Genomic DNA, 27,157 nt, shown 5'->3' with positions numbered 1-27,157 from the left:
CTATGGCTCTATCACCCTGCCGCTGTGCCCCCCTATGGCTCTATCACCCTGCCGCTGTGCCTCCCGATGACTCTATCACCCTGCCGCTGTGCCTCCCGATGACTCTATCACCCTGTTGCTGTGCCCACGACGACTCTATCACCCTGCCGCTGTGCCCCCTATGGCTCTATCACCCTGCCGCTGTGCCTCCCGACGACTCTATCACCCTGCCGCTGTGCCACGATGACTCTATCACCCTGCTGCTTCAGCTTATGTAGCGCGCGCCATGGTGCTGTCATGTCGTGGGCACGGAGCCTGGGCGCTGTTTGCTGTTCCAAGTCAAACTTGACAACTTGTGCGCATGCGCGCGAGCTCCCCCCAGCGCGGGGAGTCTTTTGATCCGGCCATCCGATCTGGCCAATCATAATTTAGCACGATCACTCCATTCTGGCCTGAGCCATTGGGTTGATGACACGTCAGGGCTTTGTCTGGCACCGTTTATATTCTTCTGCTTCCATGGGGACGGGGTCTTTTGCCTCTCTACAACCTCAAGTGTAAGTGCTCCAATAAAGTGTGTTCTGAGAAGAATCCTGTTGCGGTCGTCTGCGGGAGCGGCGTGCCGCAAGCTTACACTTTCCTGGCGCCCTTTCTCTGGCTGAGAGCCTTTCCCCAGAAGCCAGCATCACCTGCAATGGAAGCCCTCTCCACGTAGTTTTCACTCAAAACTCCAGCTGTGAACTGAACCTCATTTTTTGTCAAAATTGACTTTGTAGTTCTTAGTGTATATTTGCTATTTTCCAAAATAAAAAAAAGTATATCCATCCCCACTTGTTTTCAGAATCTTTTTTCTTTTGTCAGGCTGTGCAGAGCTGAGGTTTTAGGCAGACTTCTGGGGACATGCGTGAATGGGGTCGGATTCGCTGGTGAGGGAGACTGTGTTTCAAGTGCACATCACATCTGCACCTCTTGTCCATCACAGAAGAAAGTCCTTTGTCGAGATTTCCTCCAGATTTATAAGTCACTTCTTTTGACGTACGATTCAAATGTCTTCTGTTCTCTCCTGAGCGGCAGCATCGCTCAGCTCCTGGGGACTCAGGTATTAAGCAGTTAATGGTGTTTTTAAATCCTTTTCACAACACGGGAGGTGGGGTAATCATTCATTTCCCCACTTTTATGAGGTCTCTGTTAGCATTTCAATACATGTCTTCCTCTTTTGTTCTATCCGGTTGCTAAACTTGCTTTACACACTACTTCATAAGCTATCCTTAATGTAATGTTCTGGGCGATCTTTAATTTTTGGCTGCTTCAAAAATCACAAACAATATTGTGGCAAATATCTTCCTGCATGTGCTTGATCAATATTTTGTATTAAATAATTATTATCAGTGAATCAGAGTTCCATGCACACAGACACCAGAAACAGCATAGAGAGGGTTATAATTCTTCTTATTCCAGCTTCATCCAGAATGGGTCTCCTACTGCTTCAGCACAACAGAAGGAAAGACCCACTTTTGCTGTGTTTGATCCTAGTATGCACTCTTGTTGGCCTAAATCAAAGATCACTGTCCAATTATCAGGTATTTTCGTGTGTGTGTGTGTGTGTGTGTGTGTGTGTGTGTCTGTGTGTGTGTGTGTGTTTTGAGACAGGGTTTCTCTGAATAACAGCCCTAGAACTCTGTAGATCAGGCTGGCCTTGTACCTACTGAGATCCACCTTCCTTTGCTTTCTGAGTGCTGGGATTAAAGGTCTGTGCCATCACCACCCAGATATTTTCTTTAATTAATTAATTTTTAAGGTTAGCATGCAAAATAATGGCTATTATCATAATAATCATTTTCAAAGTCTAGACTAGGTACCTTGGCACCAGATAAGGACCACTTACCTGGAACCTTAGCACTTGGGTAGCTGAGCAGAAGGGCCCCTTAGACACCAGCCTAGGCTATATAACAATTTCTTGCCTTTAAAAAGCTAGCTTGGCTTAAATGACAATTAAGAAAGAACTGGACTCTTAGCAGACTTTTCTTCTTAGGAGAACCAGTTGACACAGTATTCTCACTGAAGCGTCAGAAGGAGTTCTTCAAGGTCCCCTGCTGCCACGGCTCAGATTGAAACGGTTGATAAGCCTCAAGCTGGATTCTTCATTCTCGTTCTTCATTGCTTCCTGCCAAATAATGTATTTCATTGTTAATATAAAAGTGCACTGTTGTGCTCTCAAAAGAACTTGGCAGTTCATAAATAAAAAATGAGAAAAAAATGTCTGCAAGTCTTTGCCAACCTTCAAGTCCTTAAAGTTAATTTCCTTGTCACAAATACTTTCTTTCCCAAGAAAGTAAGCTGCCTGTGTTGGTGGAGAAGCCTGTTGCCCCATCTACGTTTGTGGCTCACCCTTCTGTCTGTGGAACTGTTTCACGGCCACTGGATTTACTGTGTCAAAACACTGTCCCCCTGGTGATTCAGCCTTGGACAAGTCCTCGAGTCCGGCAATAGATACCAAGTCCCCTGTGAGACATCCTCAAACTCAGAGTTAGTGCCTTCATGTGTGCTTTCGTTTCTTTCTCTTAGGCTGGCCTCAAACCCAGAGATCCTCCTACCTCTGCCTCCTGAGTGCTAGGATTAAAAACCTTCGCCACCATGCCACCCCAAACATAGTTAACACCCCATGTTAGGAGACTTTGCCAGTCAGAGTGCCTTTGCTGAAGATTTTCTTTTTGGCAATTACACACAACACAAACTACCAACAAGAATTGAATGGGTGCTAGTTCTTTTTCTGTTTGTTTAGGCGAGGTAGGAATCACCTTTTTAGTTCCAGCTGGACTTCCATTTGGCCCTGTCACTTCCTAAGGACAAGGACCCTAGCCCTTGACTCAGCAGATGCCAGTAATACCCTGAGATACTGCCAATGTTTATTTAGGCAGACATGCAGATGCCAATGGTGACATTAACACTTTATATGAGCCTAAGTATTTTCAAAACAAGTCTTTTTTAAAATGAGTATTTAAAAAAAAAAAACAGCAAGGAGAACATAAAGCCCTGGAGAACTCTTTCCTACATTTTGATTAGAATGTAAATCCATCAAGACGTTACCTTTGTCTATTGTTATGCAATAAATCTCCCAGCCTCCTTAAACTCAAGGGCTTAAAACAACAGGCATCTTTTACTTTGTTTTTGAATGTGCAGTTTGGATAAGACTCAGCAGGACAGCCTAGTTCTGCCCCACTGGTGACGTCTTGATGGTCAGATGGTACCGGCCACCTGAAGACAAAATCCTGGACACTGTTGTTGATGATGAATGGTGGCTGGGGCCTCACTTAGCATCTGCATATGGCCTCTTGATGTGGTTTTCTTACCTAATTGTAGGGTTCCAAGAGCAAACGTTTCTAGATGGTAACATCAGCTTTATGGCGACCTTGTGATTTACCTCCGAAAGCCATGCTGTATTATCTCCAACAGTATTTTGTTGGTAAGCAGCCCCAAAGGTCTGTCTAGGTTCAGGAGGAGGAGGTCCAGCTCGCACCATGCACCACTTCTCCAAACAGCGATTATAAAAGGATAGAACGTGGTAGCTAACTTCAGAAAATAAAATCCTCCACAGTTCGTTAATAAACAGATAAAAATGCTCATTTAAAAGTAATACTTGAAGCCAGGCTGTGGTGGCACACGCCTTTGATCCCAGCACTCAAAAGGCAGAGGCAGGTAGATTTCTTTGAGTTCAAGGATAACCTGGTCTTCAGAGCGAGTTCCAGGACAGCCAGGGCTACACAGAGAAACCCCGTCTCAAAAAAACAAACAAACAAACAAACAAAAAAAAAACCCCAGAACTCTCACGATCTCCGAAGCTGCTTACATATTACCAACAATCCCCTTTTTCTTTCTCTCTCCTCCAGCCCGGCAAGATGCCCAAGGGAAAGAAGGCCAAGGGGAGGAAGGTGGCCCCGGCCCCCGCCATCGTGAAGAAGCAAGAGGCTAAGAAGGTGGTGAATCCTTTGTTTGAGAAGAGGCCGAAGAACTTCGGCATTGGGCAGGACATCCAGCCCAAGAGAGATCTCACGCGCTTCGTCAAATGGCCCCGCTACATTAGGCTGCAGCGGCAGAGGGCCATCCTCTACAAGCGGCTCAAAGTTCCTCCTGCCATTAAGCAGTTCACCCAGTCCCTGGACCGGCAAACAGCTACCCAGTTGCTTAAACTTGCCCACAAGTACAGGCCAGAGACCAAGCAGGAGAAGAAGCAGAGGCTGCTGGCCCATGCTGAGAAGAAAGCTGCCGGCAAAGGGGATGTCCCGACTAAGAGACCACCTGTCCTTCGAGCGGGCGTCAATACAGCCACCACTTTGGTAGAGAACAAGAAGGCTCAGCTGGTGGTGACTGCCCACGACGTAGACCCCATTGAGCTGGTGGTCTTCCTGCCTGTTCAGTGTCGCAAGATGGGGGTCCCCTACTGCATCATCAAGGGAAAGGCCAGGCTGGGGCGGCTGGTCCATAGGAAGACGTGCACCACTGTTGCCTTCACACAGGTTAACTCGGAAGACAAGGGTGCTCTGGCCAAGCTGGTGGAAGCTATTAGGACCAATTACAACGACAGATATGACGAGATCCGCCGCCATTGGGGAGGCAACGTCCTGGGTCCTAAATCTGTGGCTCGAATTGCCAAGCTGGAAAAGGCAAAGGCCAAAGAACTCGCCACTAAACTGGGTTAAATGTATTGCTGAGTTTTCTGTACATAAATATAATTATAAAACTTCCAAAAAAAAAAACCCAAATAAAAAATACTTGGAGCCAGAGTGATGACTCAGAAATAAAGAGCACCCGTTGCTCTTGCTGAGGATCTGAGTTCAGTTCCTAGCACCCACATGGTGACTCACAACCATCTATATAACTCCCATTCCAGGGGACCCGGCATCCTCTTCTGATCTCCAGGGTACCACACATGCACATACATAAGCGATGCCCATACAAACACTCAGGCAAAACACTCAGACACATAAATAAACAAATCTTTTAAAACGTTTTTTAAAAAAAGTTTGAAAATGCGTCGGTGCATTTAGAGTTAGAGGTCAGCATTGCCATCTACACACCTCTATCTAAACAGCGGGCGTATCCTAGGGATGCCATGGGCATTGGCTGAGACTCCAGCAGGGACTTGCCTTGAAGAAATGTAAATTTTGTGTATGTGAGAGGAGGAGAAAGAAATGTACGATTTGCCGTCATGGTGGTACGCACGTGTCATCCCAGTACTCAGGAGAGTGAGGCAGGAGGATGGCAAGTTCAGGGTCAGAAGAGAAGACAAGAAGGAGGAAGCGACGTGCAGCAGCAGGGGCCGTGTGGCGCAGGACTGCCGCTGGGAGAAGCTCTGACCATGATAAACTCATAACAGATACACACGTGTCCAGTGTCCCAGTCCACAAGGGGAAGAAGAGGCCTCTCGCCTTGCTATGACAGCTCCCAGGAAGTGTGCTACTACCTTGTCTGTGTGGGGACAGGGTGCTCCCACTGCATCTTCCTGACTGATACCCACTAGCGGGAATTAGACATAAATGCACTTGACTGAGGCTTTCTGGTTGTATCTTGAGTTCATCTCATCTGTCTCAACATGTCTTTCATAGCTTAGTCGTACTAAGAGAATGGCTTGCTAGATACACTTTTTGTGTAACATGTAATATTGTAAATGTAGTAACACCAAATACTGGACAGATTTCCACGATACACTTGAATGTCGTTTTTCAACCATTATCAATCAAGAGCTATGCCTTGAGCAAGTGAATAGCTACTTGCCCTGTTCTCGGACTGCTCCAGAAATTAAGCCATGACCATGGGAGATCAAAGGAGATAATTTTTGGATAACACATAAAAATCCAAATATTTGGTGCCATGGCAGACTGAGGGGGGCAAAGAGACCCCCACACAGGCCCACCTAGGCTTGGGGGAGAAAACATGGGCCCACCCTGTGGCACCGGGTAGGGCACTGATCTGGGAGCAAATGCACAGTGTGTATGGGGAGGGTGCACAAAGGGAATGGGTCACTTCCTGTGCACAGAGGCATATCTGAAGGAGCGAAAGCGGTGAGGAGCACCCATGCTAAGGTTCATGGCCCTGATGCTGTCACGGTCTTGGTTGATGAACTATGTCCTTGATCCCACCAAAGGCACAGAGAATAGGGCTCTATAGAGTTGGCCCCAACCCTTATTGGCTGGAGCACTCAGGAGAGAGGACCCTGCACCTCACCTGGGCAGCACAGCAGAGCTGACCCTCTGACCCTTAGAGGTGTGGGTGAACCAGTCCCAAACTTATGAGAATGGGAAAGCTGTCCCCATCACTCACTGTCATGAGCCCCATGGTAAAATATAAAATAATGAAAATGGGTTAATTCTAGATGTAAGCGTTAGCCAATAAGAAGCTAGAGCTAATAGGCCAAGCAGTGATTTAATTAATACGGTTTCTGTGTGGTTATTTCTAGTCACGGCAGTCAGGAAACGAATGAGAAGCCTCAAACAACAGTGAGGGACAGGGGAGAGAGCTGGTGGGCTGACCAACCCTGCAACTACTGAGGCCCAGAACCAGGGTTAAGTGTCGGCCCACGCCAACATCCACCCCATCTGTGGTCTGCTGGAGCACAGGTGGGGGGCGGGAGTGTCCTGTGGACTTAGGGCTCCAGGATCTCCACAACATGAGGCAGCAATGGGGGGAGGGGTTCAGGGGCACAGGGAAGATTCGAGGGGACGGACAGGAGATGTGTGGAATTGAGATGCATGATGTGAAAGACACAAAGAATAAATTACATGGGGGTGGGGGTGAAAACTTGAGGAACTGGGACTGTGGAGCTGGAGGAGGGACAGAGAGGGAGAGCAATGAAAGAGAGATCTGGAGAGAGGGAGCCATTGTGGGGTTAGGGAGAAACCTGGTGCTAGGGAAATTCGCTGGAATCCACAAGGATGACCTCAGCTAAGACTCCTAGCAATAATAGAGACTGAACTGGCCTTGTCCTGTAGTCAGATTGGTGACTCCCCAATTGTCATCATAGAACCTCCATCCAGTAACTGATGGAAGCAGATGCAGAGACCCACGGCCAGGCACTGGGCTGGCTCCAGGAGTCCGGCAGAGGCAGGAGGGATTGTATGGACAAGCAGGGTCAAGATCATGACTGGGAAACCCACAAAGAGGACTAGCTCAGGCTCACGGGAGCCCATGGACTCTGTACTGACATCTGGGGAGCCTACGTGGGACCAAACTAGGCCCTCTACATGTGGGTGACAGATGTGTGGCTTGTTCTGTTTGTGGAACCTCTGGCAGGGGGATCGGGGATCTATTCCCGGCCTTGAGCTGACTCGGTGGAATCCATTTCCTATGGAGGGATGCCTTGCTGGGCCCTGATGCAGAGGGGAGGGGCTTGGTCCTGCTTCAAGGGAGTGTGCCAGGTTTTGTTGACTCCCAGTGGGAGGCCTTGCCCTTTCTGAGGAGTGGATATGGGTGAGGTGGGGAAGTGGGAGGAGGGGAGGGAGGGGAAACTGTGGTTGGTATGTAAAACGAATAAAAAAAATTTAAAGAATAAAATTTTTAATTAAAAATTCAAATGTTTATGTATGAATTTTAAACATAATATGACTATGTTGTATATGTAGTTCTGAGACGTTTAAACTCATACACCGACAGTGGGCAGCTCCCTGGGCATATTTGCATGGTCACTCTTGATTCTTTCAAATGTCTTAACATTATGACTGTAGTACTATCCATCTGTTACTTACTGTGGATGTTGTTACTTCCATTTCACCATTACAAATGATGCCATCAGCTTTACACACACACACACACACACACACACACACATATATATATTCAATAAGTAATCAATCAAATATATACATATATATTAACAATGGTATGTCTGGGAAACAGTAGATTGCTTTTTATATTTTCACAAATTTCATTTTGCAGTAATACACAATTTGTTTTATGACTAGGTATCAATGCATCAGATACATAAGCTTGCCAGAGACAAGCTCACTTATATAACCTGCTCGCATTTGGCTTGAATTCAGAACATTGGTTTCTAAGGGAGTCTTCCAGAAAAGCCTTCTGATTAGTCGGTTCTTCACTCCCCTTTGACTCCAGCTAGGCAAACAATAAAGGAGTAAAGGAAACATTTGGGGTAAACAGTTGAGAACATGTTGGAATTAATCTTTCTTAGCTGGAACTCAAACAATGTATCATCTTGCATGTAGATTTATCTACCAGAAAGTCTAGATTATTTTGTTATTTAAAGACAAACATCTGCCTGGTATAGTGGTGCATGCAGGAAAAAATCCCAGCCCCTGGGAGAAAGAGAGGCAGGGGGATCTCTGTGAGTTTGAGGCTAGCTTGATCAACATAGCAGTTCCAAGCTAACCAGAGCTGCATAGTAAGACTGTCTTAAAAGAAAGGGAGGGAAGAAAAAAGGAAGGGAGGAAGGAAGGAAGGAAGGAAAAAAGGGAGGGAGGGAGGGAAGGAAGGAAGGAAGGAAGGAAGGAAGGAAGGAAGGAAGGAAGGAAGGAAGGGAGGGAGGGAAGGAAGGGAGGAAAGGGAGGAAGATAGGAAGGAAGATAGGAAGAAAGGGAGGGAAGGAGGGAGGGAGAGAGGGAGGGAGGGAGGGAGGGAGGGAGGGAGGGAGGGAGGGAGGGAGGGAAAGAAAGAGGTGCCAGGTGTGATCATGCCTACAACCCTTGCACTCAGGAGGCTGAGGCAGAAGGATGATGATCATCCTGAACCACACAGGGAGTTCCTGGCCAGCCTGAACTACAGAATAATATTCTGTCCCCAGATAACAAGGGACAACAAAAAGAAATAGAAGGAACAAGATGGTTAAGGAATAGGCTAGAATGAAGTGGGAACAGGACGGAAGTACCCCTGTGCTGCACGTTGAAAACAGAGTCCACAGCGACCTGGACATTCTTAGTTTTATGTCCACATACACGCAGGTGTTCCAGACTTCTGTATAAAGTAGTTCTATGTCTATCAGTGTGGAGAATGTCACAGAGCTCTTGCCCATGAAGCATAGAGTGAATGAGCTTCAAAAGGCAAGTGCCAGACAGCCATGGTTATCATGAGCATCAGTGAAGCATGGGCCACTTCTTTATTACTGGTGTTGTCTCCTGGCATTTTTGGCAGCACAAAGTCTCCTAAACAAGTTAATCTTCAACTCTTCAGCACAGTTCACTTTGAAATGTCAAGAAATATTTCTTGAAATAAAAAAATGCCGCAACTATTGGTAGAGATTCTTTTTAAGTTTCAGTCTTGTAGAGACACACTAGACAGCTCAGTGCAGAAACAGCATACGCTGCTCTTTTCTCTGACAAAATGAAAGTCTTGGGCCAGCAGGTAGAGGTTCAGCTGGTAGAGGTTCAAGTCACAGGCCCCCACATGGGTGGAAGAAGACACCCGACTTCTTCAGGCTGTCAGCATACATAATTGAGGAAGGCCAAGCTTGAAAATAGAGAGCAAAACAAGGTCTAGGTACGTAGTTTCAATCCTCCGTTCTGCATCAACAATAGCAGTATTAGTAAACAAAACAAAAAGTCTATATATTTCAGAAACACACATATGAATCTGACATTGTTCAGGAAGACTTCCCCTTGCTTCTCAGCTCTCTAGCATGTCCCCGGCATGCGCCTGATTTAGTTTTCTAGCAGTTTCTTAACGTCGCTGTGTGTGGGGCACAGTGTGTGTATGTGCTGGTGGGTGCGTGCATGTGTGTGGGTGTGTGCATGGATATGTCGCACGTCTGTGTGCTGGTACACGTGAGGGTAAGAGCTAGATGTCAAAATGAGGTGTTTGCCTTTAGCAAGTCCTGTAGGGCGCCGCCCTCAGAGAGTGAAGTCCTGAAAGGATGTGTGCTGTTGCCGTGGGTGTGGAGGGTTGCGTGGTACCTTACCTTGGTACCAACCCGGGGCGATATCTGTAAGGACAGGGGTGTGCTACTGTCCCCGAACCACATAAACAAAGAATCAGGACAGACAAAAGCAAAGCAATACTGAGGGGAATCAACAATTAAATGAGGGTTTCCCACCCTCACAGGTCTGAGGTGCCCACATTTGGTTCCAAAGCATGCAGGCCACAGAAAGACATACCAGGTTCAGGTGTTACGTCTTCTAATTTTTATAGTAGTTCCCATTGTATTTGGAAAGAATGTGAACTCCTAGCGGAGGAAAGAAACAGCAGATGAGCTGGGAGCACCAATACTTCCAAGTACATGAGAGACCAGCTCCCTGAGGGTCGTTTAACCCATCCAGAGTAGTGGCAAAGAGAACACCAGGAAGGACATGGCTCTGCAGTCTGAGAGACCATCACCTCTGCAGTCCTGAGAGACCATCACCTCTGCAGGAGAGAGCATCACCTCTGCAGGCTGAGAGACCATCACCTCTGCAGGAAAGACCATCACCTCTGCAGGAAAGACCATCACCTCTGCAGTCCTGAGAGACCATCACCTCTGCAGGCTGAGAGACCATCGCCTCTGCAGGAGAGACCATCACCTCTGCAGTCTGAGAGACCATCACTTCTGCAGTCCTGAGAGACCATCACCTCTGCAGTCCTGAGAGACCATCACCTCTGCAGGAGAGACCATCACCTCTGCAGTCCTGAGAGACCATCACCTCTGCAGTCTGAGAGACCATCACCTCTGCAGGAGAGACCATCACCTCTGCAGGAGAGACCATCACCAGCGTCATTGATGGTGCAACAGTGCTCCGTGCAAGCTGTGAGGGAGGGGTCTGCAACCTGGGGTCCACAGGGAATGCTTTTCATCTCTTAGAGCCCATTTCTAGATGTCCCCCCAAACAAACAAAAGTCACCTCACCTCCCTGGCAGGACTAGAAGCCAGAGTCATCTGCTTGGGACCTTAAGACTCCCAGCAAGCTTTCTGACGCCACCATTTTGACTGGGAAACAGGGACAAGATCTCCCCTTCCTTTGCTTCTTAAAATGCTTAGGTTTTCCTCAAGAAATTGGTCATCAAAAGAACACATAATCCAATTTAAAAAAAAATGGAGCACAGACCTAAACAGAGAACTCTCAACAGAGGAATCTAAAATGGTTGAAAGACACTTAAGGAAATGTTCAACATCCTTAGTCATCAGAGAAATGCAAATCAAAACAACTCTGAGATTCCATCTTACACCTGTAAGAATGGCCAAAATCAAAAATACTAATGACAACGTATGCTGGAGAGGTTGTGGGGTAAAGGGAACACTTCTGCACTGCTGGTGGAAATGCAAGCTGGTACAACCCCTTTGGATGTCAGTGTGGCGATTTCTCAGAAAATTAGGAAACAACCTTCCTCAAGACCCAGTAATACCACTTTTAGGTATATATCCAAAGGATGCTCAATTTTGCCACAAGGACATGTGCTCAACTATGTTCATAGCAGCTTTATTTGTCATAGCCAGAACCTAGAAACAACCTAAATGCCCCTCAACTAAAGAATGAATAAGGAAAATGTGATACATTTATACAATGGAGTACTACACAGCAGAAAAAAATAACGACATCTTGAATTTTGCAGGAAAATGGATGGAGCTAGAAAACATTATTTCGAGTGAGGTAACCCAGACACAGAAAGACAATTATTACATATACTCACTCATATGTGGTTTTTAAGCATAAAGCAAAGAAAACCAGCCTACAAACCACAATCTCAGAGAACTTAGACAACAATGAGGACACTAAGAGAGACTTACATAGATCTAATCTACATGGGAAATAGAAAAAGACAAGATCTCCTGAGTAAATTGGGAGCATGGGGACCTTTGGGGAGGTTTGAAGTGGGGAGGGGAATCAGAGAAAAATGTAGAGCTCAATAAAAATCAATAAAAAAATGTTTAGGTTTTCAGAGGCTCTGACAACAGAGACCCTCCAGGAAGGGGAGAATGGGTGTTTTCACTGGGTACCAGTTTCTGATATGCAAAATGAGAAGGCCATGGAGAAGCAGCCACAGTTTGTAATCATGCAAAACACCCGAAATGGAGAATTTAAAAAGGCTTAAGATGCTAGATTGTGTGTTATATGGGTTTTCTAAACATGATACATTTTTTGTTGTTGTTGTTGTTTCTAAAGATGCCACTTTCACGAACAAGGGACTAATTGCAAAGCAAAGCCAGAGGTCCAGAGTTCTAGAGCGTGGAGCTGTCATCTTCGTGAAAACAGCTCTGAGGGCCCAGGCACAGAGCGGCTTTGAGTCTTAGCCACGTCGCTGTCTGGATGTAAAGCCCTGAGTGACTCACGTGTCCACACCCAGAGCAGTGTGCACGAACTCAGCGTGGCAGGGGCCAACTCTAACGGGCTCCGTACATTGTCCTGCTGGAAGAGAGCTGGAGGGGTTTCCATAGGACTTCAAGTGGCTTTAGAGCAAGAGTCTGTTAGACAGAAAGGGGCAAAGAGGAAACGGTATTGCAAAATTAATTAGAACTGATCATGTACCAGGCTCTGCAGCAAACACCTGAAATGGAGTGTATATTATGTTATACAATATCGTCACCGTGTGGGTATGCACTTGTGCATGTGTGTGTGGATGTGTGTGTGTGACTGTGTGTATGTGCACGTGTGAAGTTTCTACCTAGGTCTTTGCCCAGGGCTCATCCCTTTTCCTACAACTTAGTCCTCTCTGCTACCTTTTTCTCCTTTCTTCAGTCTTTGGGATTATTCAGTATCCACAATCCCTCTCCTCTCATTCCCTCTGGAGAGATTCAGACCAAACAGAGGCATCTCTACCCCAGAACAGCAGTATCCAGGACCAAAGTCAAGTAGACAATTATGGTGACTCTAAGTTTTCTTCAGAATCAGCGGCAGAGCTGCCAAGTTGGCACCAGTTATCATGTGACGTCCGACTAGCACACACACCGGACTAGCACACAGGCGCACCGTGAAGCAATGAGAAACACCGCAGTCTGCCGACCTCACTGGCTTGCCCACACCACACCAACTGGGACCAAGGTGCAGGCAGAGTGAAGGAGCTGTGTTCCACCCCCTTGTCTAGAATTCACTCCAAGAAGCCTGGGGCCAAGGGAGTTTCCAGGCCTGTTTACATGTTCCGTTCCTGCACACGGCTTGCTAATTAGTCGTGGATTAATCATAACACTAAAATCTCTCATTACAAGCGTGGTCAATTACTGTTTTGTACTACTTTATTATGTAAATCTTGTGCCCTCTGGTCACCACTATCTCAAGGTGAGAAGACCTGTGGCTGCCTTTTCCTAAGTCTTCTGAAGAGTCTGTCTGACATTTGTCTGGGGCTCAGAAAAAAAAATACCTTTTTATTTTTAATTCAGTTTTTTTTTTAGATTTTATTTTTAATTGCACATAACTGAGTTGGGGCAGGAGGTTTATGCACTTGAGTGCAGGTGCCCACAGAGGTCTCCAGTCATCTAGAGCAGAGTTAGAAACAGTTTCAAGCCTCACATGTGGGTGCTGGGACTGAACTCTGGTCCTCTGCAAGAGTAGCGCATGCTCTTAATGGTTGAACCATCTCTCTGGTCCCCAGATACATCTTCTAGACAACTTCCTGGGTGTTTGAGATGGTTTAGTGTGCTTGCCTCACAAGCCCAAGTTTGATCCCTAGAACTCATGAAAAGGTGGAACAAAAGAACCAATATCATAGTATACAGGATTGTCACACATGGGTCCTCCACCCCCACATAGACCACGACAACAAGTAATTTTAAAAAGCCAGCTGGGCAGCTGTGACACACACCTTTAATCCCAGCACTCAGGAGGGAGAGGCAGGTGGATCTCTGTGAGTTCGACGCCAGCCTGGTCTACAAGAGCTAGTTCCAGGACAGGAACCAAAAATCTACAGAGAAACCCTGTCTCGAAAAATCCAAAAAAAATTAAAAATAAATAAATAAATAATAAAAAATAAAAACCCCAACCAGGCTGGTATGGTGACACATGCCTTTAATCACAGTACTCGGGAGGCAGGGTCAGTTGGGCCTGTGCAAGATTGGGGCCAATCTGGTCTACACAGAGAATTTTAGGTCAGCCAGGGCTACCTAGTGAGGTCCACATTTGGGGCAGAGGAAACTCTGAGTGTGTGTTGTTTACATAAGCATAGCCATGTCAAAGAGCCCACTGCCTTCTCCAGGGACCCTCAGGAATGGCACACAATTGGCCAGTGTGTGCAGGAACTATCAACTACAGCTTCCCCTTCGGGGTGACTGCAGCCTGGGTCTGCTCCCTGACAGAGACCCTGGAAGACCAGCTAAGCCTGCCTCACTGAGCTTCCTGGTGGCTTTTGTTGGTGGTGCTCCGTCAGATCTCACATGGCCCACCTCATCCCAGCTTCACCGAACCTTGTCTGTGTGTCTGTCCATTCTCCATTCCCTTGTTACCCCAGCCAGATTCTCAGGACCAAACTGTGCATGGTGTTGCAACTATGTCTAAAAAACATCAAAATAAACTCAACCAAAGGAACTCCCCGTCCCCCTACTTCAATGACAGGTCAGTTTACGGTAAGACTGGTGGAGAGACAGGCTCCAGGGTCTCCCGGGGCAATGGTCCTCAGATGTCACGCAGCACCCACTGTGGGCTGGGCTCATCTCCACACCAGGGGCGCAACAGGTTTGGGAGAGCGCCAAGAACTTCAGACACCCTGATCCGCCCGGGGAATCACTGCCTAAGGTAATTAGATATAGTTAACGTTTCCCCAAGACTTCATATTTATTTTTACAGTTTTAATTTGGTGTTATTATTTGTGTGCACACTTGTGCACTTGTGTACAGGCACATGTGCAATGGCACACAGAGGGAAGTCAGACAACAGCTTTTGTGACTTAGTTCTCTCCTTCCACTGTAGGCCCCAGGAACTAAACTCAGGTCATCAGGCTTGTGAGGCAAACACATTCATCTACTGAGCCATCTCTCCTGCCCAGGACGACTTCTATAATTATATAACTATTGTAACATACCAGGACAGGGGTTCTAAACCGTCCTAATGCTGAGACCCTTTAATACAGTTCCTCATGTTGTGATGACCCTCCCCCCATAAAATTATTTTTGTTGCTATTTCATAATTGTAATTTTGCTACTTTTATGAATCATAATGTAAATAGTTTGGAGGTCGGGGTTTGCCAAAGGGGCTACAGCTCACAGGTTGAGAATCACTTCGCTAGGGTGTAATGCGATAGTTCAATACATGGATACAATGGATACTAGTTGGCATCTAATTAAAAACAAAAGATATTTGGCTTGACTTGTTCAGATACTGCAACCAACTCTGATAATGTGCAACTAAAAAGGAAATCCAACTTAGAGCTGGAAGACCAGCCTTGTGGTATTTCTGTCAGTGGAGAGAAGCATTCAACCTCTGTGCCTCCCCAGCACAGACTTGGCAGAGGCCCCCCCATCACTGTTGGTTTTTAACAAGTCAGAAAGGGTGTGTAGGAGTCCTGCAGGGGTGATGTTTGATTCCCAGTACTAGTGTTCATGAGTCAGGTTGTCTTGATGACACAGCACAGGTTAAGTTCCCCTTGAGCTCAAGACTCAGAGGTCCACCATTGTGGACCCTTATGCTAAGAGCTAAATCCAGTGCACAGTGCCCACGGAGAGCCAGGGATTGGGTTTGCTGTTGATTAGCACAACTCGCTTCTTGTTTGCCCTCCAACAAATCTTACTTGGTGTGGGTGATGGCTAAGGTTAGTTCGCTGAGAAGTGAGTGATTAGTGCCGAGCCCTAAATGGAACATCTACGTCACTCTCTCCAGTCTCAAGGAACATCGAGGAAGGAGTGGGGGAAGAACATAACAGCTCTCTTTAGGATAAGGAGGTCTGTTGAATCCATAAACCCACAGCCCAAGACCCATACGGGTCTGAGGCCATCAATATTTCACCATGACTGGGGAGGAATTCACAAGGTTCCATCCCTCCCCAAGGAGCAAAAGGCAGTTAATGGTTGCTGAGGAAAAGGAGTTACATTATCAGTGGTGTAGCCAATGATAAGTTGTTCTTGCTCAAGTAAATAATCACCTACCCATGGTCACTCAGGTAACCCTGATTAAATGCAGTCACCCACACGTACACACACAGAGACACAGACACGTACATAGGACAGACAGATACACACAGATGCATACATACACACAGACAATACACAGACACACAGACACATACACACATATATACACACACATATACACACGCACATACAAAGACACGGGAGTAGGAGAGGACATGTTGGAAAGGGATTAGGTGGGAAGAGGAAGTGGATTAGGAAGATAATGGAGTAGATGATAAAATTATATTAGATATGTAATGATAAAAGAACAATCAGTTACTTAAATGCATATGGGAACTGGCCATGGTGGCTCACGCCTTTAATCACAGCACTGAAGCAGGCAGAGCTCTATGAGTCTGAGGCCAGCTGGTCTTCAGAGTGTGTTTCACGACAGCTAGAACTGTGTAGAGACTCTGTCTCAAAAGACCAAAATAAATAAATAAACAAATGTATCTAGGCATTTTGTCGGCATGTTTGTCTATGCACCACATGTGTGCCTAGTGCCCAAAGAGGCCAGAAGAGGATGTCGGATCTCCCTGAGACTGGAGTTACAGATGGTTTCCATGTGGAAGCTGGGAATTGAACCTGCATCCTCTAAAACATGGGCCAGAGATATGGCTCAGTGGTTAAGAGCACTGCTTGTTTTTCCAATGGTCCTGGGTTCAATTCCCAGCAACCACATTGTGGTTCACAACCACCTGTAATGAGATCCGGTGCCTTCTTGAGGAAGAGACCTGGTCAGTCATCCTCTTAAACTTAGACCATGAAGCCCAATATTGGCTGCCAAGCATGCTTCAGCATTGCCAGGGCATAAATTTCATTCATTTTTCATCTAGAACATCCCATGCTCTTAACCACTGAACCATCTCTCCAGTCCGAAGAATAAATACATTTTAAAAAGAAATCTTAACTGGGACCTAGAGCACCAAGGCTTGCCCAGGCCGGAAGCCTTCCAGAAGAAGCACAGACAGAAACAAAGCAAACTAGAGACTGCCTCCCAGTTCTGGAACCCGAGAGACAAGTGGGAAGATCTCAGGAAAGATGGCAGGACCACCAATGTCAGGGTCATGAGGAGAACAGCAGAGTGCGCAGGGCTGGGACTGAAGTCAGGTTGTAGCTCATTCACCTTGAGTTTGGAAACTTGGCTTAATCTCTCAACTTTCACTATTCTAGTTGTTGGACATGGGCGCTGTTTCTATTTTACACTATTGCATATCTATCTATGACTCAATAGGAGAAATTCCTTGAAGCAAAATGTCAAGAGCTCACTCCCTGAAGAGTGAGGACGGTTGGGAGCTGGCAGTCTCTTGTGCAGTCCAGGGGAGATGCTCTTTGCTTCTCAGATGTAATACACTTTATATTTATTATTCAACAGTGAAAATGAGTCATGCAGATGAAATGTGTGAGAAGAACTCGCTGGAGAAAGCGACACAGAAGGTGCAGGTTTACAGGGACATCCATTAGCTTGAGAAGGCAATGATGTCATAGCAGAGAAAGGGCGGCCAACAAAGAGTGTTTTCAAAGAAATAAATACACAGATCTTGTTCTGAATCCAAGAAATCACTGAAATGGACAAGAAATAATTGTCAATTAAAGCTATGTTATTTTGGTTCAAGGCCAGCCTGGTCTACAGAGCAAGTTCCAGGACAACCTAGGGTACACAGAAAAACCCGTTTCCCCATCCTCCTCAAAAGCCTTGTTAGTTTGAAAAAAAAAATGTACAGTTAATTCAATAAAGAACAATGGCAATAAAAATACTAAAGGCTAAAGGTCTGAATTTGATAGCCCTGGTCAGCCTGCCTTCCCCAGTCTTGGCACTAAACATTCCAGTGTGCTGATGACATAGGTAAGGACTCGCTTCCCGGCATCCTCCCTTGTTGCTCTGACAGGAAAATATAAATATTCATTCCATTGGTCTTTGTTTCTGAGACATCAGGTCATACTATGTAGAACTCCATTTGTAGACCAGGCTAGCCTTGAACTCACAGAGACCTCCCTGCCTCTGCCCCGACTGTTGCTAGAATTAAATATGTGTGCCACCACACCTGGCTGGCCCCTACGCTTCTATTATGTGGCAATTATGTAACTATAAAATCAAGTGTAAAACAAAGCTGCCATTTCCACATCCTGAACAGATTTTTGTATTTCTTTGGTAACCTGGCCTGCATCTCTCTCTTCTATTTCTCTCTTTTTTTCATTGCTCAATTAAGAAGTCTTTATGCACCAAACATCAGACAAAATTCTTAGGTACCATAAATTGTTGTTGTTTTTCATGATGTCTCTTTCATATTCAGAGGCTTAAGATGATTCACATTCTCTAAAACGATCCATTCTGGTACTCACAGAGACAATTCATTTAGATGTATGTGCCCTTGCCATGCAGAGATAAAAAGACATAGAGAATATTAAAAACTCAGAAATGAAAAAAGTCACTCACGCATAGGATTTTTTACTTTTTGACACAGGGCCTCTCTATGTAGACGAGGCTGGCCTCAAACTCACAATAATTCACCTACCTCTGCCTCTGAGTCCTGGGAGTAAAGGTGTGTGCACTATGCCCAGCTTTAGTTAATAAACTGAGTGCTGGGAGTAAAGGCGTGTACACTGTGCCCAGCTTTAGTTAATGAACTGAACAGTTAGTGTTTAAGCTTAGCAAGATCCATAGGAATCATCTCAATTCTTCATTTTTAAAACTTATTTCAAATCAGGCGGTGGTTGCTCATGCCTTTGATCCCAGCACTTGGGAAGCAAAGGCAGAAGAGTCTCTGTGAGTTTCAGAACAGCTTGGTCTTCAGAGTGGGTTCCAGGACAGCCAGGGCTACACAGAGAAACCCTGACTTAAAAAAATAATAATAAAAAGTAATTGCAAACTTACTTGCAAATTTTCTTGTTTTTGATGCAAGACTGGCTTGTTTTGTAGTCCTGGCTGGCTTGAAACTCAGTATGTAGACCACGATGGCCTGGAACTCACAGAGATTCTCCTGCTTCTACCACTCCCAAGAAGGGCCCTCAAAGTGTGGATAGACTTTCACATTCTCTTGTCAGAGATAAATATGCAAACAAAATATCACAAGCTGCCTTAGTTCATTCTGGCTGCTGAAAAAAAAGGCATAAATTGAGTAATTTAGAAACAACAGAAATTTGTTCTGGGGGCTGAGATGTCCAAGATCAAGAAAGCAGGAGTTCCTGGGGCTGTTTTTCTTGTTTGCTGGGATGGGGACAACTTTTTTTTTTAATTTATTTATTTTTCATTGAAAATTTCCACCTCCTCCCCTCCTCCCACCCCTTCTCCCCCTCCCTCTCCAGTCCAAGGAGCAGTCAGGGTTTCCTACCCTATAGGAAGTCCAAGGTCCAGGAAGATGAGCATCCAAACAGACTAGACTCCCACAGAGCCCGTCCATGCAGTAGAATCAAAACCCAGCACCATTGTCCTTGGCTTCTCTGTCAGCCTCCACCGTCAGCCACAGTCCAGTTTGATCACATGCTTCATCAGATCCAGTCCAACTGGCCTTGGTGATCTCTCATTAGATCAGTCCCTCTGTCTCTCGCAGTCCTGACTTCCTTGCTCATGTTCTCCTTCCTTCTGCTCTTCATATGGACCTTGGGAGCTCAGTCCAGTGCTCCAATGTGGGTCTCTGTCTCTATCTCCATCCATTGCCAGATGAAGGTTCTATGGTGATACGCAAAATATTCATCAGTGTGGCTATAGGATAAAGCCAGTTCAGGCACCCTCTTTTATGCTGCCCAAGGAACAAGCTGGGGATATCTCCTTGGACACCTGGGAACCCCTCCAGAGTCAAGTCTCTTGCCAACATTAAAATGGCTCCCTTAATTAAGATATCTACTTCCCTGCTCCCTCATCCACCCCTCCTCCATCCCAACCATCCCATTCCCTCAAGCTCTCCCCACCCTCCCCTTCTCCCTTTTCTCTCCCCATCTCCCCATCTTCCCTTATCCCCACCCCACCCTCACCCCCGTGCTCCCAACCCGTCTGGCAATCTTGTCCGCTTCCAATATCCAGGAGGCTAACTATATGTTATTCTTTAGCTTCCCTAGAATCACAAATTATAGGCTCAATGTCCTTTATTTATGGCTAGAATCCACTTATGAGTGAGTACATACCATATTCATCTTTTTGGGTCTGGGTTACCTCACTCAGGATAGTGTTTTCTATTTCCATCCATTTGCATGCAAAATTCAAGATGTCATTTTTTTACCGCTGAGTAGAACTCTAAAGCATATATGTGCCACACCGTCTTTATCCATTCTTCTATTGAGGGGCACCTAGGTTGTTTCCAGGTTCTGGCTATTACAAATAATGCTGCTATGAATATAGTTGAACAAACGCTTTTGTAGTATTATTGAACATCTCTTGGGTATATTCCCAAGAGTGGAATTGCTGGGTCCTGAGGTAGGTTGACTCCCAGTTTCCTGAGAAACTGCCACACTGATTTTCAAAGTGGTCGCACAAGTTTGCATTCCCACCTGCAATGGATGAGTGTACCCCTTACTCCACATCTTCTCCAGCAAAGGCTATCACTGGTGTTTTTGATTTTAGCCATTCTGACAGGTGTAAGATGGTATCTCAAAGTTGTTTTGATTTGCATTTCCCTGATCTCTAAGGAGGTTGAGCATGACCTTAAGTGTCTTTTGGCCATTTGAACTTCTTCTGTTGAGAATTCTCTTTTCAGTTCAGTACCCCATTTTTTAATTGGGTTAATTAGAGTTTTAATGTCTAGTTTCTTGAGTTCTTTATATATTTTGGAGATCGGACCTTTGTCTGTTGCGGGGTTGGTGAAGATCTTCTCCCAGTCAGTGGGTTGCCTTTTTGTCTTAGTGACAGTGTCCTTAGCTTTACAGAAGCTTCTCAGTCTCAGGAGGTCCCATTTATTCAATGTTGCCCTTAATGTCTGTGATACTGAGTTTCTACGTAGGAAGTGGTCTCCTGTGCCCATGTGTTGTAGAGTACTTCCCACTTTCTCTTCTATCAGGTTCAGTGTAGTCAGATTAATATTGAGGTCTTTAATCCATTTGGACTTGAGTTTTGTGCATGGTGATAGATATGGATCTATTTTCATTCTTCTACAGGTTGACATCCAGTTATGCCAACACCATTTGTTAAATATGTTTTCTTTCTTCCATTGTATAATTTTAGCTCCTTTGTTGAAAATCAGGTGATCATAGTTTTGTGGATTAATATCTGGGTCTTTGATTCAATTTTATTGGTCAACATCTCTGTTTTTGTGCTAATACCAAGCTATTTTCATTACTGTAGCTCTGTAATAGAGTTTGAAGTCAGGGATGGTAATGCCTCCAGTGGTACTTTTATTGTATAGGATTGTTTTGGCTATCGTGGGTTTTTTGTTTTTCCATATAAAGTTGATTATTGTTCTCTCAAGGTCTGTGAAGAATTTTGTTGGGATTTTGATGGGGATTGCATTGAATCTATAGATTGCTTTTGGTAGAATTGCCATTTTTACTATGTTGATCCTCCCAATCCAAGAGCAAGGGAGATCCTTCCATTTTCTGGTGTGCTCTTCCATTTCTTTCTTCAAAGACTTAAAGTTCTTGTCATATAGATTTTTCACTTCCTTGGTTAGAGTTACCCCAAGATACTTTATGCTATTTGTGGCTATCATGAAAGGTGATGTTTCTCTGATTTCCCTCTCTGCTTCTTTGTTCTTTGTGTATAGGAGGGCAACTGATTTTTTGGAGTTGATCTTGTATCCTGCCACATCACTAAAGGTGTTTATCATCTGTAGGAGTTCTTTGGTAGAGTTTTTGGGGTCGCCTATGAACACTATCATATCATTGGGAGAGCTGTTTTGAGACACACCCACAGTCACTGAACTCTGGGCATGGACTGCTATGATTGGCCAGACCAGAGGGAGAAGAAATTATTCTGAGGAATCCAAAGTGGTGGTGGAGTGCTCCATTAAGACAGAAGCAGGACTGTGGAAGGATGGTTTGGTTTGGCCTTTTCAAGTTTACCTTTTTAAAAATTAAAGTATAATGCCCACAGACACACACACTTTAAATATATAATTTGTTGAACGATTACATAGCGGCTTCACCCGTGTAACTACCGCCAAGATTCTGGAGTCAAAAGTCACGCTTGGAGGTCTGTGAAGCCCATGTCCACCCATGGCTCCACTCGGGGTGCTGTCTACATGTACTAACTCATCTCCCCAACCATGTGCAACCTAACCATCATGCTACCTCCTACAGCACTGGCTAAAAGCAGGGACCATTTGGTGTTTATATTTCCTTCTCGCTGCCCTTTTGAAAGTAGAGATGGATGTGAGCCATCCTCAGGACACATCTCCCCAGCACTCCTCAGTCACTTGTCAGATTCCGGTCCAGCTCCCTATCCTACCGCGGTAGGGAACAAGCAAATGGTTTGATGATTCTTCGGAGTATTTGGCTGCCATTTCATTATTATGTTTTTACTCAGAAATAAAACCACGATACACACCTCAAACGATGTCCCCTCTCCTAAAGTGTCAGGAATGGGGCATAAGTGAATGTCTGCCTCCCGTGTTTATTTTGTAATATGAAAGTAATGTGTGTTACTGCGTAAGCTGTAACCACCATAGCTCCACCACACAGAAGTGATTGGTGCAGACATTATCTGCCCGGGGTTTACTCCTTCAGTATTGGTGCAGACATTATCTATCCGGGTTTATCCCTTCAGTATTGGTGCAGACATTATCTACCCAGGGTTTACCCCTTCAGTATTTGCTTTGCTTCTTTTTCACAAATTCACAACAGCTGCCATTTGAACACACCTCTTGGCTTCCTTATCAGCCTATAAAAGCATGTGAGTCTGCATTTCCCACAGGAAGTGTGGGTGGAATTAATTTTTTTTTACTGGTTACTTAGGAGCACTTCGCCTTGAGCCCAAAGGGAAGGCTGTAGACCAAAGTACCTTTGGATCACATAGAAAAAAAATTTTTGAAGAAAGATATTACGAAGTTTTCATGGCCAATATGCCGCTGTAAAGCCAGAGGGCTCATTTGGTGGAGCACAAACTATAAATCTCAATCACATGAACGTATAACCAACTTAGTGGGCCTTCAGAGACTGAAGTCTCAGCCTGAGGGTCATCCATTAGCGGGTCACAACACAGAGAGGCCATGTAGCAGGCCATTTCTGTATTACATTACATCTCTCATGAGCTGCTCATAAGAGCACTCTGCAGGTTAGCTGGTTGTTTAGATAGTGATTTGAGATCAATGTGCAGCGGTGGGAACTCCCTTCCCTGCCCATGACTGCTCTGCAGGTAATAAACCCGAAACAGCTTCCCAGGCAACAGAATCCATTGAAAAGCAGAATTAGAGTTGAACACAGTCAATTCAGATGTCAAGACTCATAATGGAGAAGAGACTGCCATGACCAAATTGTCATCTAACTTCTTGTACTCACATGAAGGCAGAAACATGCTAAGCCTGGACTGCCTCCAGATAAACTACTAAAGCACCCCACAAAGGGCTCTGGGTGCAGTGAAAGGGAAATGCTGAGAAACAAAACAAACAAACAAACAAACAAAAAACGAATGGCTATTCCAATAACTTTGGATAGAAGAATATACTTTATGTGAGGCATAAACCAAACCAAAACAAAATGGTTTCATTATGTAAAAATATTCACACCTTAAAAGACCACAAGACAATGCTGAAGGTTTGTTTACGTTTACAGTACAGGGAAAGACAACCCTATCTACCTGAGGGCTCTTGAGTCTTCGCTGGTGGAGCTTGGTTCATTCTGAGCCAATGGTCCATGGGGCATGGACAAAGCCAAGGCTTTGCAGCGGTGTGAGAAGCGGTTCGCGCTGAGTGCCCGAAACTGCTTCATCCAAAAGCCACTGTTGTGAAGGGTCCACCGCTTCAGAGCAGAGCCCAGGAGGACTTCAACCTGGGTCTAAACCCAGGTCCTGCAGGTCCTGCAGCTGCTGGCTGAGTGACCTCAGGCTGGCCCTGAGCTCACCACACAGCTCAGGTGTGTTGGGAGCTCCTCCCAATCTTCCTGTCTCTGACTCCCAAGTGCTGGGAGCACGGGTGAGCCTCAGCAGGCCTGGACAGACTCACAAGTTTACTATCATAAAAAGAAGTGACTGGGCTCGATGCAGTGATGTGTATATGCCTGTAACCCTGGTATTCCCGAGGCAGAGGTAGGAAAGTCGAGTTCAAGGTTATCACCAGCTACTTAGTGAATCAGAGACGCTCTAATGGCAACTCACAACTCTCTGTAACTCCTGTTTCATGGGATCTGAATCTGACATGCCTCTGGTCTTTCCTCAGGCACCATGCACATACATGCCAACAAAACATACATACCCATGAAATTAAAAACATTTTCTCTCATAGACAATACTCTGAAGAATGTTTTCATGCAGAGCCATCTACCCTAGGAAAGGTCCGATTGTACATTCGAAGGACTTGAGTGATATAGTACGTACCAATGTTCTCCCAGGGCTCTGCAACCTATCTCTACTTTCTCTTCACATTTGCAAGCTTAGAGCAGAGCTGGCTGGCCTCGAACTCACAGAGATCCGCCTGCCTCTGCCTCCGAGTGCTGGGATTAATGGCATGCGCCAAACCGCCCAGCTAAGGTTATTAATGTTTAAAGTTGACCTGCTCTGTAATGGTCTGGTTCTGGCATTTTTGTGCATGTGTGTTCCACTTGGCTCCAAGTCACTCTTTTGTTATCACGTTAGGTTGCCCGATCTCTTCTTCCCCCAGACAGTCTGTTGCCTCTTCTGCTTTTACACCCCTTGTGCCCTAATACCCAGCCTTTGATGGTGGTGTTTCAACCTCGGTTGGCGAACGTGGCAGGTTTCCATGTTCATCTTGCGTATGTCAGCACCCTATACTGAATCATTAAGAGAAAAAGGGGGCTATGTTCCATACTACACAGACTATGGCATTTGCCTCTGCTAAACAGTTCTAAGTTTATTTTCAAAAGGATATTTTTGTTTCTAGGAAGTTTATTTTTCCACATAGTTACTACAGGGTGGCATCAGGGAACCACACAACACAGGTTTACATCATTTTTTGTTTTTTAAAATTTAGGACTTTTTGGCTGGTGTGCAGTGCATTCAACCCCTGCACATGGGAGGCTGTGCAGATGGGTCTCTGTGAGTTCGAGGCCGGCCTGTTCTACATAGTGAGTTCTAAGGCAGTCAGGGGTACACAATAAGAACTTCTCTCAAATCAAAACCACTAGCAGAACTTTTAATATTTAGATTTGGCTACTACAAGGAGCAGTAACTTAGCAATATCAAGAGTAAAACCAGTAGGGTGGTAGTGGCACACACCTTAAATCCCAGCACTTGGGAGGCAGAGGCAAGAGGATCTCTGAGTTCGAGGTCAACTTGGTCTACAAAATGAGTTCTAGGATAGAGCCAGGTCTACACATAGAAACCTTGTCTCATAAAACCGGGGAGAGAGAGAGAGAGAGAGAGAGAGAGAGAGAGAGAGAGAGAGAGAGAGAGAGAGAGAGAGAGAGAGACCAACTCTAGTGATCCAGGCCAATCTAAACTCTGGAGACTAAGTAAGCAGGATCTCAAGTTCAAAACCTCCCTGGATGACAGAGTGAGTTTCAAGTTAGACTGGGTAATCTAGCAAGACACCATCTCAAAATGGGGGGGACAACTGGATGCCGCTCAGTGGCAGAGCATCTGTCTACACGCCAGAGGCCATGGTTTAATCACCAATACCTCAACAAATAGATACATAAATGAGATACGTGATGGTCCACGCCTTTTTAAAAAGAGATTTGTTTATTTTATGTGTATGAGTGTTTTCTGTTTTTTTCAAGACAGGGTTTCTCTGTAGCTTTGGAGCCTGCACTGGAACTAGCTCTTATAGACCAGACTGGCCTCGAACTCACAGAGATCCACCTACCTCTGCCTCCCCAGTGCTGGGATTAAAGGTGTTCCTATAGATGTGTGTAGTGTGTGTGTGTGTGTGTGTGTGTGTGTGTGTCTATCACATGCATCCTGGAACTGCAGTTGAGAATGGCGGTGAGTCACCACGTGGGAGCTGGGAGTCCTCTCAAGAACAAATGTCCTCACTGAGCCGGCTGTCACAGCGCTGGAGCACACCTCTGATCTGAGGCCTTGGGAGGAGGAGTCAGGCCTGCTAAGGTAGCCGCAGCATCAGTCTGGAATCAGCCTGCTAACACAGTGAGTTCCAGGCTAGACCTACAATAAAGAGTCACTGTCTCAACAGGGAAAATGAAATAGAATCTAGGTTTGTTTCTAAAAGAAGCAGATGCATTCGCATTTTTCGCACCAACCTTTAACTGCTACCAGCGAGCACTATTGCAACCCTGGCCTCATCTTTACTGTCTGTTGTCTACGTTCATGGAAACCGTACCCTAGGATCTCTCCATGGACCCTTCTGTCTATTTAATGTGAGTCCCAGTTACCCCTCTGTGTAGCTCAGAGAATGCCTCTGGTCATCTTCCACAGTAAGCTAAAAACAAGACAGTCCTGTTTTCTCCCGTGATGGAAGTAAAACCACGCAGAAAAACTGCCAGGCTCTTCCGTTACCACAGTGCCTGCCCGTGGTCAGCAGGAGGGTCTCCTTCCGTTATCCTAAGGAACAGCACAGCTTGGAGCGCTGCTCAAGGGTCACTGCCTTCATCACCCTGATTCATTCCTGTTGGTGCTGCCCAGCCATTCCTAATTTCACCAAAGAAAAAGAAAAAAAAATTAGAAAGATAATTCATCAGAAATAGCTTTTAGGAAGACGCTCTTTATTCACGGAGAACACTTTCAGACACATCTCAACGTTTTTATGAGAAATCTGAAGGGTTCCATGGCAACGGTCGCATGAGGTAACGTGCGCACCGGTGACGGCTTCTGAAGAGAGGGCGGCCCTCCATTTAAGGAAGCCAGACTTTAACGCGCCCGTCCTCAACAGTAACAAAAATGACACAGTTTTAAAAAATGTTTGAAATGATTTCAAAATAAATGATAATGCTTCTTGCTAGCATTCCATATATATTAGATTGGGAAAACTGGGTGGAACTGACAGGTGATTTCATAGCAAGTTCCTAAATACAGCCTTGGGCCTCTTGGCGTCCGCAGCAGTAGCTGCCAGGAGTCACGCAGTCTTGCACCTAACAGGAAAAACTTTAATTGGACCCAACTTTCCCTGCTAAGAATGG

General features: G+C 45.5%; 1 protein-coding gene and 1 long non-coding RNA gene across 3 annotated transcripts in view; one reads left to right on the top strand and one right to left on the bottom strand.

The window, feature by feature from the left end:
• LOC126513379 (uncharacterized) overlaps positions 1-27,157 on the bottom strand; it is a 1,096,546-nt gene that overhangs the window by 402,846 nt on the left and 666,543 nt on the right. The window lies entirely within an intron of this gene.
• On the top strand, positions 3,820-4,673 carry LOC126513364 (60S ribosomal protein L7a-like). Its single transcript, XM_050161723.1, has one exon. The coding sequence runs from the start codon at positions 3,873-3,875 to the stop codon at positions 4,671-4,673; it is 801 nt and encodes a 266-aa protein (XP_050017680.1). The 5' UTR covers positions 3,820-3,872.

This window comes from Alexandromys fortis, unplaced genomic scaffold, assembly GCF_014885135.2.
Source record: "Alexandromys fortis isolate MF-2015 unplaced genomic scaffold, M_Fortis_MF-2015_v1.1 scaffold_74, whole genome shotgun sequence".
Taxonomy (NCBI): domain Eukaryota; kingdom Metazoa; phylum Chordata; class Mammalia; order Rodentia; family Cricetidae; genus Alexandromys; species Alexandromys fortis.
This window is presented reverse-complemented; position numbering and strand designations above follow the sequence as displayed.